Source organism: Neoarius graeffei, chromosome 24, assembly GCF_027579695.1.
Source record: "Neoarius graeffei isolate fNeoGra1 chromosome 24, fNeoGra1.pri, whole genome shotgun sequence".
Classification (NCBI taxonomy): Eukaryota; Metazoa; Chordata; class Actinopteri; order Siluriformes; family Ariidae; genus Neoarius; species Neoarius graeffei.
Window position 1 is genome coordinate 54764875 of NC_083592.1, and position 17212 is coordinate 54782086.

The 17212-nt window shown below is 38.4% G+C and overlaps 1 protein-coding gene across 6 annotated transcripts in view; it reads right to left on the bottom strand.

Moving 5' to 3' along the window:
* Positions 1 to 17212, bottom strand: part of LOC132872577 (coiled-coil domain-containing protein 60-like) — a 49140-nt gene that overhangs the window by 24067 nt on the left and 7861 nt on the right. For 4 of the 6 annotated variants that reach the window (XM_060907485.1, XM_060907484.1, XM_060907480.1 and 1 more), the window contains exons 2-5: positions 16760 to 16837; positions 15790 to 15866; positions 4790 to 4948; positions 3271 to 3399 (exon numbers count right to left, since the gene is read on the bottom strand). In XM_060907485.1, the coding sequence (XP_060763468.1) occupies positions 3271 to 3399; positions 4790 to 4948; positions 15790 to 15866; positions 16760 to 16837 (443 nt within the window). The remainder of the gene's footprint in view (positions 1 to 3270; positions 3400 to 4789; positions 4949 to 15789; positions 15867 to 16759; positions 16838 to 17212) is intronic. The other 2 variants (XM_060907481.1, XM_060907483.1) reach the window with 1 other exon arrangement.

The window sequence follows — 17212 nt, forward strand, 5'->3', positions numbered from 1 at the left end:
ACAACAATAAACATAACTATAAATGGATATAAACTACATAGCTAGACCACAAATCATAGATATTGTACTATATTATATGGACACGAGTGTTCTACTGGGAAATACGCCACTTGTATTTTTCATCCGAGCTTCATCCGGGACATGGAGAACCAAAACCGTGACATAAATCTCTATCTGTCACTCGTGAGGAAATAGATGAATTGTTTTGATAAATTTGGGACTTTTTGTTTGTGAATGTGTCGATATAATAAAAAGAAAATCACACGTTGGCTTAAAGATATGAAGTTTATCGTCTTGTGTTGAAAAACTTGCATTTTTCATCTGAAATACATCGCGGATCTGATTGACATATTTAAATAATATTGGCTGGCTTTTTTCGTGGTATATCAGATATATTCCATTCAGCTAGCATGATAGTGAACGAGTCGAAGATGAGTAGCTGATTGGAATATATCTGATATACCGTGAAAAAAAGCCAGCCAATATTCATCTCATCTCATTATCTCTAGCCGCTTTATCCTGTTCTACAGGGTCGCAGGCGAGCTGGAGCCTATCCCAGCTGACTACGGGCGAAAGGCGGGGTACACCCTGGACAAGTCGCCAGGTCATCACAGGGCTGACACATAGACACAGACAACCATTCACACTCACATTCACACCTACGCTCAATTTAGAGTCACCAGTTAACCTAACCTGCATGTCTTTGGACTGTGGGGGAAACCAGAGCACCCGGAGGAAACCCACGCGGACACGGGGAGAACATGCAAACTCCACACAGAAAGGCCTTCGCCGGCCACGGGGCTCGAACCCGGACCTTCTTGCTGTGAGGCGACAGCGCTAACCACTACACCACCGTGTCGCCCCCAGCCAATATTATTATTATTATTATACATAGACATTCCTTTTGGGTGTTCAACGTGTATTTCTCTTTCAAAATTCTCTCAAAATCTTCTGTATTTAACAAAGCAAACCTGGCAGCCATGTTTATTTATTTACAAATTGTCACAGTCACTCACTTGTGCAGAAGTTTTACATCTCCAACGTGTGACGTCATGTTGTCTTGACAACCATGCAATATCATAAACCATATTCAACACTCATTCTCCATTGGGTAGAGTGATGTAATACACATCGGATAAGCGATATGCTAATAATATTGCATGCTACCAAACCAAATGAATGAAACCTGCAAGAAGGGAATAGAACACATGTTTTTATTCCATCGAAAAAAGTGTCCTGTATGTATAATAATTCCTGATATTTCACTCCGATGACGTCACTCCCATTGTTTTCCTGCTGACTAGATGTGTGTTATTAAAATGGCAAACCGGTTCAAAAATTAAAATTCTTTTGATTAACTTTCTTTTTTTTTTTTGTGGATGTGTCCATATAATATAAAGAACATTACACGGTGGCACGAAGATATGAAGTTTATCTTTTTGTATTGAAAATATTTTGTTCACCACTCGAAGGTAAACTTTATATCTTTGTACAACTGTGTAATATTCTCTATTTACAGTTTCTCATTCAAAACAGTTAAATCAGAATAAGCTATTTTTGGAAATTTAACCCATTATGGGCCATGCTGTTCTCAGAAATAATCCACACCGGGGTGATGAGACGAAGCAGAGTTACTGTTCCCACTCGAGGTTGATTATTTTCTGATAACATGTCATGATGCATGTTGTTCCTTTTTAAAAGTTATAGAATTTCTGTTACAGCCACTATAAGCAGTTGTTTGCTCACCAGCCTCTATGTTTTTTTTTTTTCTCTCTGGAAGTTAATAAGACAAAAAAAAACAGGTTTTCATATTACAGAAAATGCATAAACTCTCTGGGGGGAAAAAAGAACTGACACTGGAGACTCCTTCCATAAATCTTTCATAAATGTCTTCTTACATAAAACCACCAAGTACGTAAATAAGTAATAATATTTACATTTGATCTCCATCATTTTGCCATTTTTATTTTCAGTAAACGAAGAAAGAAAGAAAAAGAAAAGCATTCGAAATGGCCTTAGTTAACTGCCACAATCACATGCTTGGTAAAGTTCAAGCTAACAGGTCATCTTTCTCCGCGAAGTTAGCCATTAGCTAGTCATGAAAGCTTTTAGCACTTCTGGCTTTCAGGCCAACAAGGAAATATCTGTGTCCTTTCATTTCTTTTCACTTCTGTATTGCTCAGCTTTTTGCAACTCTTGGGCTGAAACTGCGTCTTACTCCAATGAATCATCCACACAAAAGCCACCACAGTTCTGTGTGTGTGTGAAACATGGCTGAATAAAAGACCAGTAATTTCTCTGAAAGTGTTCTCAACAAACGTCTCTTTTGTGAAATTATCTGGGACTCAAATTTTGCCGGAGTTTTTCTTTTCCCCCCCACAGTGTTTTAGAGTGTGTGGGTACACACACACACACACACACACACACACACACACACACACACACCAGCATTCGAGAGCACAGCAATCAAATGCAGCAACAAAACACCCACTGATGTTTTCAGCATTTAAATCCTCGGTGTAATCACTTCAGAGAGAAACGTCACCGAGGAACAGAAAGACAATCAGAAAAGTGTGTAGGCTTGTGTAGAAAGTGTGGTACAAGGAGAGAGAGAGAGAGAGAGAGAGAGAGAGAGAGAGAGAGAGAGAGAGAGAGGAAGAGATTTTCTGGAAGAAAAGAAAAACACAGTAAGACAGAGAAAGATGGAGAAAAAAGACACACTGAGACAGGAGGAGATGGAGTAAGAAAGAGAGACAGGAAGAGAATGATGGTGAGAAAGACGAGAGAGAGGTAAAGAAAAAGACAGTGAGAGAGGAAGAGATGGAGAGAAAAAGAGAGATGGAAATAGAAAGACAGAGAGAGAGACATGAGAGAAAGAAATTAAAGCCAAAACAGCAAGACATGGGCTCGAGAGAGACATAGGAAGAAAAGATGGAGAGACGCATGGGAGAATGAAGTGAAGGGAAAAACACAGTGATGGAGACAGATGGAGAGAAAGGAAGATGCAAAGAGAGAAAGATGGAGAGAAAGGCATGAGAGAAAGAAGTGAGAAACTTACAACTAGACAGACAGAGACAGAGAGAGAGACACGTAAAAGAAAGAGATGCAGATGAAGAGATGAGTAGGAAAGGAAAGATGGGGAGAGAGAGACGTGAGAAAAAGAAACAGCAAGACAGAAAATGAAGAGTTAAAAGAAAGAAATTAGAGAGAAAGAAATTAAGCAATGAACAGAGGAAAAGAGGTTAGGAGAGAGAGAAAATATAGTCTCACTCTGATATCTGCTGTGGCTGATCTGAAGTCAGTGATTGATGGACTGGAGTAAAGGGGCGGAGTCGTTGGCCACGCCTCCTGTTGCTCTGCCTCCATGCTGATGAAGAGACTCCTTCATTAACAGATCTTCTGAATAAAAAACAGCATTCATGTACACACAGTACCTGTCAAAAGTTTGAACACACCTTCTAATCTGATGTTTTTTCTTTATTATTTTAATAATTAAAAGTCATTTAACGTCTTAAAGTAATGATGGCTGTCGTTTCTCTTTACTTAGTTGAGCGAAGTACTCCTCACAGTCCTGTGGGAGGAGTAGTGATTTTTGTGAAATTGCATATGATGCTTGTGTAGCCACATCCATGGTAGGTGGCGCCACCTGGTGAACAATTCTTATTAGAATATGCCTTTAGAGTCTTCTGGGTGAATTTCAGTGAAAACATCCTAGCAGTTTACGAACAGTAGTGTTTGGTGTGACGAGTCACCCAAAATTTTCAAACGCCCATAAAAGGTTAAATATGACAGATGGCACCACCGTCTTGAGAACTTTTATTACAAACCAACCTGGGGAACATTCCATATGAGTTTGATCAAAATCTGATCACTCCGCTAAGAGGAGTAGCAATTTTCATGAAATTGCACTTGACCCCTCTGTAGCCTCATCCATGGTAGGTGGTGCCACCTGGTGAACAATTCTTGTTAGAATATGTCTTTAGAGTCTTCTGGGTGAATTTCAGTGAAAACATCCTAGCAGTTTACAAACAGTAGTGTTTGGTGTGACGACTCACCCAAAATTTTCAAACGCCCATAAAATGTTAAATATGACAGATGGGGCCACCGTCTTGAGAACTTTTATACAAACCAACCTGGGGAACATTCCATATGAGTTTGATCAAAATCTGATCACTCCTCTAAGAGGAGTAGCAATTTTCATGAAATTGCACGTGACCCCTCTGTAGCCTCATCCATGGTAGGTGGCGCCACCTGGTGAACAACTCTTGTTGGAATATGTCTTTAGAGCCCTCTGGATGAGTTTCAGTGAAAACGTCCCTTGCAGTTTACAAAAAGTAGCATTTAATGTGACGAGTCACCCAAAAATTTCAGACGCCCATAAAATCGTAAATATGACAGGTGGCATCACCATCCTGACAACTTTTATGCACACCCACCTGGGGAACATTATTTGTGAGTTTGATCAAAATCCAGTCAATCCTGTAGGAGGAGTATTGATTTTTGTAAATTGTGAACGGGCGACGACGACGGACGATGTACGATCGCATAAGCTCATCCGGCCTGGCCTACCTATGAATGAGTAGGGGTGTACAAACTTTTTTTTTTATTCCTACTGTAGATGCAATCATCATCGTCATCTCAGTGAAGATCCACACAAGCAATCCCAATGGAAATGGAGCCCAATCCCATAACCCTATACTCATACTCTTCATTTATAAAGTGTTTTATAGGATCATAAAGTCGCATAAAAAGAAAAATCTGGTATTTTAAGGGTTAACAGTAACATTACCTCTCTTCCTCATTCTCTATCCCAGAGTCAGAGAATGGATGATGATGATCAGTGCGTCTCCTCTCTTCTTTTTTCCTCCTCTTTTCATTCTTCTGCTCCTCTTGCTCCTGGAGGAGTTGAAAGTAGCTACCACCCTGCTTGACTGCTGAAACCAGCTTCCTGAGGGATAAACAAACTATAAACATTACATTTCTTAAACCAGATTCCATCAAAGAACTTTGTTCTAGAACCATTGATTGAATATTAGATGAAATAGTCACCATTAACAGCATCACCACTGGACCATAAACACCATCAAACAGCAACATTCCTGATCATATTCCAATATTTTCCATCAAATACCAATACACACCAACAAACTCTTGTATTCACCATGAAACACCAACATTCACCAAATACTCCACCATCTACTAATAAACACTAGTATGGTTTTCCAAGAGACATCAACACACACCACCAAACACCAACATTCATCATCAGACACCATCATTTGCAATTAAACATCAGCATTCAAGTGATGTTCACCAAACACCAACACACACCATCAAACACCAACATTTTCAATTAAGCATCAACTTTCATCAACATTCACCAAGACAAGCACCAACACCTTCTCCATGAGTCACCAACAAGAACCAAAATTCACCATCATACACCAAAATTAACGACCAAACACCATCATTCACATCTCACACCGGCATTTTCCATCAAACACGTACCAATAAACACTAACATTCTTCATCAGATACTAATATTCATATCCATTTACACTCCAGCATTCAATACACACTGTCAAATTCTCCACCATTTCAAACACCAACCATCTGTCTATCAAACACTCACCATTAAACAACAACATTCAGCATTAAACACGACATCACTCACCTTCAAACAAGGACAGTCAAATGGCAACACTGACCAACAAACACCAAATTTCATATCACTGGAATATTTTCCATTAAATATTTACCAATATTAACATTCTCTATTAAACACCATATGTCTAATTACACACCAGCATTCAACCACACCATCAAATGCCAACATTAAAAAAAAAATCAAACACCAAGATTCCACATCAAACACCAACATTTACAAGCACAAAAATTCTCCATCCAGAGGCAACACCCTTCATCACATCCACGTTTCCACGATCCATACATCCACTCTGCTTCTATAATCTTTCTTCTTATAATATTAGGCCTCATGCAGAGAAGTTCATATCACTGAGTGGAAGCAGAGCAGAAATTTTTCGGCAATGTGAAATGCAGATAATAAAAGCCAAATGAATGCTGGAGGTAAAGAAAGCAGCAACCCACATAAACAGTAAACTCATTCTATTTTGACTGGATAAAAAAAAGCCAGCCAGAGTAATTGTGTTTTCCTTCTTTAAAATGCCAGACAACCCAGCTTTGGCATGCATAATTCACAATTCTGAAATCTATCAGTGACTGTCATAAATGTCATCCATTTTGTGATGCCCAGAGAGAAAAGAGAGAGAGAGACCTTCTGAGAAACAGTGTTTTATTCTCCCACATGGACAGACGAAATGCCAACTCTGATGCCTGCCAAGCTTACACTGGCCGCAAGAATGGAAGAAAAACAGAATTTGAGAGAAGAGGGGCCAGTATGAATATGAGAGATTTGGGGTAAAACAAACAAACAAACAAACAAACAAACAAAAACAGCTATTTGTCAAACATATTCTTATTTGATGTTTGATATAGCCTATTGCCTGTTTACAGTGTGTTCACAGGAAGCATAATGACTTTTAAATGTTGATGTTCTATGGTGAATGTTGGTGTCCATGGTGAACACTGGTGTAATGGGGAATGGTGGTGTTAGATGGTGAATGTGGATGTTTGGTAGAGAACGCTGGTGTTGATGGCTTTTGGTGTAGATGGTGAATATTGGTGTTTGTGAATGTTGATGTAGGTGTCTGATGGTGAATGTTGGTGGTTGTGAATGTTGGTGTAGGTGTTTGATGGTGAATGATGGTGTTTGAGAATGTTGGTGGAGGTGTTTGATGGTGAATGATGGTGTTTGTGAATGTTGATGTAGGTGTCCGATGGTGCATGTTGGTGTTTGTTGATGGAAGGACTGTTAAATATTAGACCTCATACTTCTAAAGTGCTTATTGTTAATGAGCCATAGGTGCTAAAGAAGGCAGCTGGACTTGCTTGAAAGTCTTGAAGACATTTCACCTCTCATCCGAAAGGCTTCTTCAGTTCTGTCTGACTAGTGGAGAGTTCCAGGTATTTATCCTCTAGTGGACCAAAAGCAACCCTAAGGAAAGTCGTTGAGGTCACATGGATCGTTGACCCTCTCAGTCATCCTGTAGGTGTTAAGGCCTCTGTATGCTCGTGCGACAAGGCTTTCGCAGATAGCTTTTCGCAGACAGTTGTAATTTATTGTTGAGCGGGATAATAGGCGTGCGCGATGTTATTCACCGGCACAACGCAAGGGGGCGCGAAGTCGCTAGGAGTAGTTGGTGGGTGTGGTTAGTGGAGTGTTTATCCTCCGGTTACTTATAATGACTAGAACTTTTTTTTTTTTTTATAATGACTAGAACTGGAGTCGTATAGATGTACGTACTTCCTCAATCAACCGCTCTTCATGCTGCTCCATCTTCGCTCGTGTTTTTATAAATGCCGGTCGTGAAAACAAACCAAACCGGGAAAGTAGGGAAGCGGAAGTGCGTGTACAGCGAATGTAGAGTGGACCAATCACAGCCCTCTTGTCTGCGGCGCTGTCTGCGAGGCTTCTGCGGTGGTCACAATTTTTGGGAGGTGCGCGCAGAGCATCTGCGAAGGTGGGGGGGCTACGCAGACACTATCTGCGACGCTATCTGCGAGGACTGGGTTGTCAGCATAAATTGGCCTTTAGGGTCACTGGAGGCTGGGTGTGAACGGTGTTAGCAGCCTAGAGGGTTGTTAGGGTGATCTACGGGTCGTTGGCTCTCCCTGCCATCATGTGAGTCATTGAAGTCAGCTGAGGCCCTGTCCACACGGCAACGGATTCAGGTGAATCTGATAAAATTGTTTATCGTTTCGGCCTGGCGTCCACCCGGCACCGGCGTTTTGGGTGCCCCAAAACGAAATCTTTTGAGAACGGGTTCCAGAGTGGAAAAATCTAGCAACGGCGCCGTTGCGAAGTCATCTGGATGAGTAGAACGGATTTGTTTATGATGATGTCACAACCACATGACTGTCAGTGCTTCACGCCGGGTAGAAGTGTAACGAACTCGATGCGAGTTGTCAACAAATCCTATAACTTGGTTCATGAAACGCGCTTACAAAATATTTTCACTGTGAATATTTATTGTGTAATGGTGCAAAGTGACAGAGAGAAAGAGTGAGAGAATAGCCCTTAGGGCAGAGTCTTTAGTCCAAACACTGCGTAAGCAGTACCAAACCGCGCACCGCCCGTGCGCTTTCCAAAAACAAAAACAATCCCGCCAGCAAAAACAGGAAAAAAAAAAGGATCGATCTCACCTCTTCAGATGTTGGTTTAAGTCCGACAATACATTCCTCAAAAAGAGCGTAGAAGAACAAAGTAATCCATCAACATGTAGCATTCAATTTATTCCGGACCATTAAAGAATTCTGGAGGATATCAGAATATTGGCGTACCGGCTTCCATCTACCCCCATTCGTTCCTCTTTCCGCGTCTTTCGTTTTACGCTACTGATTAATAATCAAAACTTTATGTGGCTGATGCTACAGAAGAAGGGGTTTATGCGCATGCGTCTACTTCTTCTATTGTTCTGGTGTCTCCGATGGGACCGTCTTACAGCGCACATAGAGGTGTGGCATGTGTATTGCATCGTTTTCAGCAAGCGTTGCATTGCCATATGTACCTGATATTTTACTGATCCGTTGCCCATGTGGACGCGATATTTAAAAAAAAAAAATCTCGTTGCCGTTGTCGTGTGGATGTAGCCTGAGTCTTGGTGTGGATGTGTATTCAGTTTTCTGGGAAGTGTACCAAGGACTGCATTGTAGGTGGCTGATAAGTGGTGTCTCAGACCACCTCCTCTGTTCAGTGATGGTCCAGAGAAACTCCCCACTAGTCAGACAGAACTGAAGAAGCCTTTTGGATTAGAGGTGAAATGTCTTCAAGAATTTCAAGCAAGTCCAGCTGCCTTCTTTAGCACCTATGGTTTATGATGACCTGGATGATTGAGAACCTTCACAGACATATTGTTAATGAGACTATTACTGCTCAGGAGTTTAATGTACTGTGTTTAACAGAAACATGGCTTAAACCAAATGAGTATGTAGCATTAAATGAAGCTAGTCCTCCTGGATACAGTTATATACACCAGCCTCTTCTACCTGGCAGAGGAGGAGGCATCGCAGTTATTTATAATGATAATTCTGAATTCCTTGGTGAATTTGCACATTTCATCTCAAACCTGGTTGTTTCTTTATACAAAGCATTAATTGTTGGAGACTTTAATACTCATTTTAATAATCCAGAAGATCCTCTAAGAACAGTGTTCATATTCATTCTAGATTCAATTGCAGTTAATCAGAGCATCATAAGACCCACTCATTATGGTGGTCACAAACTTTTGTATTAATATAAAAAATATAGTTACAATTTCACAGTCTCTCTCAGATCATTATCCCATCTCATTTAAAATGTGTCTTAATAATATATGCATTTTGCCACTTTACTGCCTCAAATGCACTGTACATTCATGTCAGCTACTGCACATAGATTTATCAGTAATTGTCCAGAGTTATAAACTTTGAATGGATCACCTTCAGACCCCACAGAACTTTATCAAGCAACTGAATGCTTAAAGTCAATGATCCACTGCACTCTAGATAATATAGCTCCACTTAAAAGAAAAATAATTACAGAGAAACAACCAGCACCCTGATATAACGATCACACATGCACCTTAACAGACCACTTGAAAATTAGAATGTAAATGGCATCAAACAAAACTGGTAGTATCCCAATTAGTATGGAAGGAGAGTCTCCTGAGCTATAGAAAAGCTCTTAGTGCTGCTAGATCAATGTACCTCTCCACTCTAATAGAAGATAACACAAATAATCCTAGACTCTTCTTTAATACTTTAGCAAAATTAACTAGGAATAAGACCACCACAGAAACATGCACACCTTCAATATGTAGTAGTGATGACTTCATGAATTTTTTCAGTGGCAAAATTGAAAATATCAGGCAAAAAATAAAAAAATATTAATTTAAAGCGAGACAATTTGTTAAGATTAGATAGCAATGTAACTATCAAATCAGTGATTAGAATGTTTGACTTTGAGAGACTGAATTAATTTCACTAATTTCCTCATCAAAATCATCAACCTGTGTACTAGATCCCTTCCGTATATGTTTCTTCAAACATATGATAACAGAAGCAATCGAACCTCTTCTAAAAATCATCAATTCTTCTCTTAGCACTGGCTATGTACCTAAATCTTTTAAACTAGTAGTTATCAAATGAGTGATTAAAAAACATGGCCTCGACTCCTGTCAGCTGTCCAGTTATTGACCAATATCAAACCTCCGCTTTATCTCCAAAATACTAGATAAGGCACAGCAGTAATGCTCATACATACATAGGAATAACACAAATGAAATGCATCAATCAGGATTTAGGCCTCATCATAGCACAGAGACAGCGCTGGTTAAAGTGATAAATGCCCTATTACTGGCCTCTAATCAAAGTTATGTCTTCTTGCTTGGATTGCTTGACCTTACTGCAGCTTTTGACACCACTGATAATACTATTCTCCTTGATAAACTAGAAAATGTTGCTAGTTAAGGGAATGGCCCTCTCCTGGTTCAGGTCTTATTTGACTGACTGTTATCAGTTTGTTGTGATTGGTGACTTCTCTATGCATACTAAGCTAAGGTTTGGTGTTCTACAAGGTTCTGTTTTAGGTCCACTGCTTTTTCCATACACACACACACACATAAATACATACCATACATACATACATACATACATACATACATACATACATACATACATACAGTGCTCAGTGTAAATGAGTGCACCCCCTTTGAAAAGTAACATTTTAAACAATATCTCAATGAACACACACAATTTCCAAAATGTTGACAAAACAAAGTTTAATAGAACATCTGTTTAACTTATAACGTGAAAGTAAGGTTAATAATATAACTTAGATTACACATTTTTCAGTTTTACTCAAATTAGGGTGGTGCAAAAATGAGGACACCCCACAACAAAAACTACTACATCTAGTACTTTGTATGGCCTCCATGATTTTTAATGACAGCACCAAGTCTTCTAGGTATGGAATGAACAAGTTGGCAACGTTTTACAACATCAATCTTTTTCCATTCTTCAACAATGACCTCTTTTAGTGACTGGATGCTGGATGGAGAGTGATGCTCAACTTGTCTCTTCAGAATTCCCCAAAGAAAATAATTTCTTTCCACCACAAACGTGAAGGCTACAAGAAGATCAGCAAAGCTTTACTTATCAGTCAGAATACTGCAGCAAAAGTGGTACAAAAATTTAAGAAAGATGGAACTGCAACCATCTCACAGAGACGTCCAGGTCGTCCACGGAAGTTAACACCTTGACAGGAACGTCTTCTGATGAGAAGGGTTGAAGAAAATCGGCATGCAAGTTCACTGCAGTTATCTAAAGAAGTAGAAAGCCAAACTGGGGTGACTATTTCCCGTGACACAATATGGCGTACATTGCAGAGGAATGGCGTGCATGGATGCCGTCCACGAAAGAAGCCTCTCCTAAAGCCCAGGCACAAAACATCCCACCTAGAGTTTGCCAGGGCCCATGCTGACAAAGATGAAGACTACTGGGACTCTATACTCTGGAGTGATAAATGAAAGATAAATGTTTTTGGAACTGATGGCTTCAAAACTGTATGGTGTCGCAAAGGTGAGGAATACAAAGAAAAATGCCTGGTGCCGACAGTGAAACATGGTGGTGGCAGTGTCCTTATGTGGGGCTGCATGAGTGCTGCTGGTGTCGGGGAGCTGCATTTCATTGATGGCATCATGAATTCACAGATGTATTGCTCTATACTGAAAGAGAAGATGCTACCATCACTCCGTGCCCTTGGTCGTCGTGCACTTTTCCAACATGACTAAACACACATCTAAGGCCACTGTTGGATTTCTAAAGAAGAACAGGGTGAAAGTGATTCAGTGGCCAAGTATGTCTCCTGATCTGAACCCAATCGAACACCTATGGGGAATTCTGAAGAGACAAGTTGAGCATCACTCTCCATCCAGCATCCAGTCACTAAAAGAGGTCGTTGTTGAAGAATGAAAAAAGATTGATGTTGCAAAATGTCCCCAACTTGTTCATTCCATGCCTAGAAGACTTGGTGCTGTCATTAAAAATCATGGAGGCCGTACAAAGTACTAGATGTAGTCATTTTTGTTGTGGGGTGTATTCATTTTTGCACCACCCTAATTTGAGTAAAACTGAAAAAAATGTGTAATCTAAGTTATATTATTAACCTTACTTTCACGTTATAAGTAAAACAGATGTTATATTAAACTTTGTCTTGTCAACATTTTGGAAATTGTTTGTGTTCATTGAGATATTGTTTAAAATGTTACTTTTCAATGGGGGTGCACTCATTTACGCTGAGCACTGTATATTATTCTACCTCTGAGATAGAATTATTCATAAACAAGGTATTAGCTTCCACTGTTATGCTGATGACACACAGTTTTATGTTTCAGCAAAGCCAGATGAGAGACAGCAGCTTAATAAAACTGAGGAATGTGTCAAGGACATTAGACACTGGATGTTCATTAATTTCATTCTACTTAATTCTGACAAGACAGAAGTACTTTTACTTGGAACACATCTAGCTAGAAGTAAGCTGTCTGAAGACATAGTAACTCTGGATGGCCTTTCTGTTTCTTCATGTGCAGCAGTAAAAGACCTTGGTGTGATTATTGACTCCAGTCTTTCATTTGAAACTCACATAGGTAATATTACTAGGATAGACTTCTTTCAATTCAGAAATATTACTAAGATAAGAAATATAATGTCACTACACGATGCAGAAAAACTAGTTCATGTTTTGTTTTGGGTTTTTTTTTAACTCCAAGTTGGATTATTTTAACACCTTACTGCCTGGATGTTCCAGTAGGAGCATAAACAAGCTCCATTTAGTCCAGAATGCAGTAGTGAGAGTCTTTACTAGAACCAGAAGAAATTGACCACATCACCCCTGTCTTATCCACACAGTACTGACTCCCAAACAAATTTTGCACTGATTATAAAATACTACTTTTGACCTCGAAAGCACTGAATAGTCTTGCACCACAGTACCTGAGCAAAATTCTGGTCTTTTATTTTCGATAATGAATGTTGGTGTTATATAGTGAGTGGTGTTGGTGTTTGACAGTGACTACTGATGTTTGATGGTGAACACAACCATTCACATCTTTATGTAACCATTGGGCAATTTGGAAAACATTTGAAGGGGAAACATATCCAGAGACTGACCCTGAAACAACTTCAAAATAAGTGTGCAAAGATGCTTTAATATCCTTTGAGGCATCAAATGGATAAAATGTTACTGAAATCAAGTTTTGAGTTCATGAGTGGATATGAAAAGGATATAGTAAAATCCTAAACAACTTTTACATGTTTTATATGGACAGAACGTATATGAATTTACCACTGTCTTAAAAGAAAATCCTTGTATGCCATGTATGATTTACTCCTGAAAGTGGCCCCTTTTGGTGTTTCCTCATACATAGTTATTTGCTGAAACAAGTGTAAATTAAGTAAAAATTTTGTATTGCATTAACAGATAACGTGTATGGCAAATTACTTTCTTTTCATATAATGTTTATAGGTCTTTTAGTGTCAAATGTATGTCTTTTATATTAGAAGTCATAGAAATATACAGGTTGTTGTCTGAATTGTGAATGCATCATAAAGGTATAATATGTTGGCTTTCTATGTTTTTTATATGTTAACCTACTATTATTAGGTAAAACTAGTATAATTAAAGCACAAATTGTGCATGGCATTAACAGAAAATGTGTATGACAAAATATTTTCTTTGTATGCTTCATATAATGTTTATAGTTCTTAATTCTATTTTTTTAGATTCAAATATATATGTCTTTTATATTAAAATTAATACAAATAAATATGTTTTGGTTTGAATTGTAGATGTATCATAAAGGTGTTATATATTGGCTTTCTAACTTTTTTATATGTCAACTTTCTATTAATATAAAAAAAACCCTGATTATTTATAAAACTTTTATAGGTTAGTCTAGGTTTTTTATATGAAAATCAATTTCCCTCAATGTAAGTAAAACACACTTTTTTGCAATGAATTGTTGAAGGTTTATCTATGTTTTTTATATTTCAACCAAATATTGTTAATGTAAGAAAAACACAGAATTTTTCCATGAAATAACCAGTTTATTCAACAGAACAATATATAAAAAAGAAAAGGAGCAGACTTGGGTTGGATTACGGTAATAATGAACAAAATAAAAAATAAATGCTTAGAAAAACCCTTTAAACATAAAAAAACATACATAAACATAAAAAATATCCAAAATTCTGCCATACTAAGTAACATAAACCATGCCCTCCCTCCACATTTAAAGTGTAAGTTCACTATTTTTTACATAAAGCCCTGTTTTTAGGTAGTCTGGGATGAAATAAAGTGGTTCTGAACAAAATTTTAACATTTGCTGCTGAGCCGAGCCCTTACATCGATTCCAATGGGCACTCGAACAATCACCTAAAATGGCATTAAACTTTCGTTCACAAAGACATGAAACTTACCTTTGTGGTCAGTGGTGGACAGCCATAAAATGACTCAAAAATCACTGCAAAATATAATTTCTAATAGTGTTTGTCAGACATATTCTTCTGTTTAATAGTAGACATCCGGCCAGTACACAGAAACCTAAACAGAAGAATATGTCTGGCAAATACTGATATAAATCATATTAATAAAAACTCATTGCTGTAAATGATGAAATTAATGACTTGTTATTTGTGTAACTGAGTTGTAATTGAGATGATACAGTAGTACATGCATTAAGGGAAAATGTGCATGAAGTTTCACATCACTTCAATAAAGTGACATCACCTCACTTGGTTTTTTTTTTTTTTGGAAAACCAAAAATGTGTATGGCGGCTTTCTTTAAGTTGGTGGTATATATTCACCTATGCAAGCTCTCTCCTCTTAACTTACTCCTAGTTACACACACACACACACACACACACACACACACACACACACACACACACACACACACAGTGATAGGCCAATTCATAGAAATCAGTTTAAGTAGAACTGCGTCATTTCATTTGTTCCCCTATGTTTATTTGGTAAGGATGAACTTTATCTGACATTTGTGAGGATATCCTATGAGGGACTGGTGTCATATACAGATTTAGCAGTTTGCAAAGTTTTATATGTTTCATGTTACACATATTTACCAAAAAAATGTATATGTTTTCACTGCCATGTAAAATCTTTTAGAATTCAAAGTTTTATATGTTTCATGTTACACATATTTACCAAAAAATGTATATCTGTTTTCACTGCCATGTAAAATCTTTTAGAATTCATGTAAAATGTGTAAAAGTTATGTATGATTTTACTACATCCTTTCCATATGGGTAGGCATCTTTTCTTATGCCCTACACATTGCAGGGCTTAGCCCTTTATTTCCAACTATAGTGTCTATACTTTCAAAGACCATTACATTTTCATTCTAGCCAAAGCTTTCAACTTATGAATGGGTTAAGCTATAACGACTGGCTGATGGCTGTTTCTTTCAACTCAGAAATCACTGAATCAAATGAAGAAAAATGTCCTGCATCAGAAAGAAAATGACAAATCCCTGCAGCAGATAAGCAACAACAAACTATCTGGGTTGCTGATTATTTAATCCTCCAGCATCTGTGGCAAGCACTAAATTCAGCTAAATTGTTCATGCTAACTTGGGTTTTGGTAGGAGAACCAACCTGGAGCGCCATAGATGCTTCCAGAGGTTGTCGGTGTCTCCTCTTTTATGAGACTTTGGCTTATTTAGGGGCAAATCCTGAGAGAGAGAAAAAAGAACAAGGGAATCATAGCAGATTAAATTAAAATGGTGTACAGTAAACCATACACATCTTGTGATTTGTTGGGTTACAAAGATAAGGGCCTCGAATTCTGCTGCCTTACAAAAAAAAAAAAAAAAAGCTGCCTAAAACAAAGTCAAAACCCCTTCCATGCCAAGACCTGGACTTATCAGGCAGTCTCCCATCCCAATACCAACCGGTCTTTTGAGGCACACTGGGCAGCACTGATCTCCGTTTTTATAGCCCTTGGCCTCTCGCCTATTATGTAGCTAGGGTTACAGTGGGGGGCTGATCCTCTGGTAACTGCAAGAGTTTGACTCCCTACTCACATCCGTATTGCAGTGTGCCTGGCTAGATGGCAGTAGGTACCATTTTTATGATGGTCTTTGGTATGACCAAAGTAGAACTTGCAATCTCCCAGTCGAGAGGCGGACACGCTAACCACTAGGCCAGCTCTTGGTCGCTGTCTAAAACAAGTGAACCAATAATGTTACCAAATCTCCAGATACAGTGTTTTGTTGGGCTTGCATATGCAAAGTTAAATTTGTATGAAGAATATTATGATTGTGATTTTTTTATATGGGGTTCTGTATTAAATCAGCAAAATGGTAAATAAAAAGAAATCCAATATTTTTAGACAATATTTTGGCAGTAATACATATACATGAAAAAAAAAAAAGCCATCATATACCACCAAAGGCATTGCAGGGTCACTCAGACAAGCACCCAAAGTCCCAAAGTGCAACATTCCAAGTAGAAGCTCCTCGATCAATTAATTACTAGTGTTTTAATTAACAAAAAGGTTTCACATCTCTTCATTATATCTTCATGTACTCATCAGACTGAGCTGTGCCTCACGCAGACCTCATACCTTATTTTGCTGCAAACAGTCCGGAGGGGTCAAGTGGCGGACACCTTCATCAGCTATACAGAGCTCTATTTCTGGCTCCTACAGAAAAAAAAAAAAAATAATAATAATAGTGCTGAGTCTGTTTATGTTCACCTGTAATAGTCCTGACCTGTTCGGTCATAATGCCTTTAAAAAACACACACACACAATCAGAGGATTCTGAATTTTCCACAAGTTTTGTTATTTTTCTTGGCACCAACGAGTAAGCCATGGGTCAGTGTACAAAAACTGTACTCAAGTTCAGCTATGTATTTTATTTAAAATATTATTGTTGGATTTTTTTTTAGCCTTGACTGTGAAAACTACATGAAAACAAAATCATACAGACTACATGCTAGCTAGCTAGCTAATGTCAGATTTAAACGAGTGTTTCCCTTGCTAACTAAAGGTGAGCAAAATGTTAAGGAATTCTCA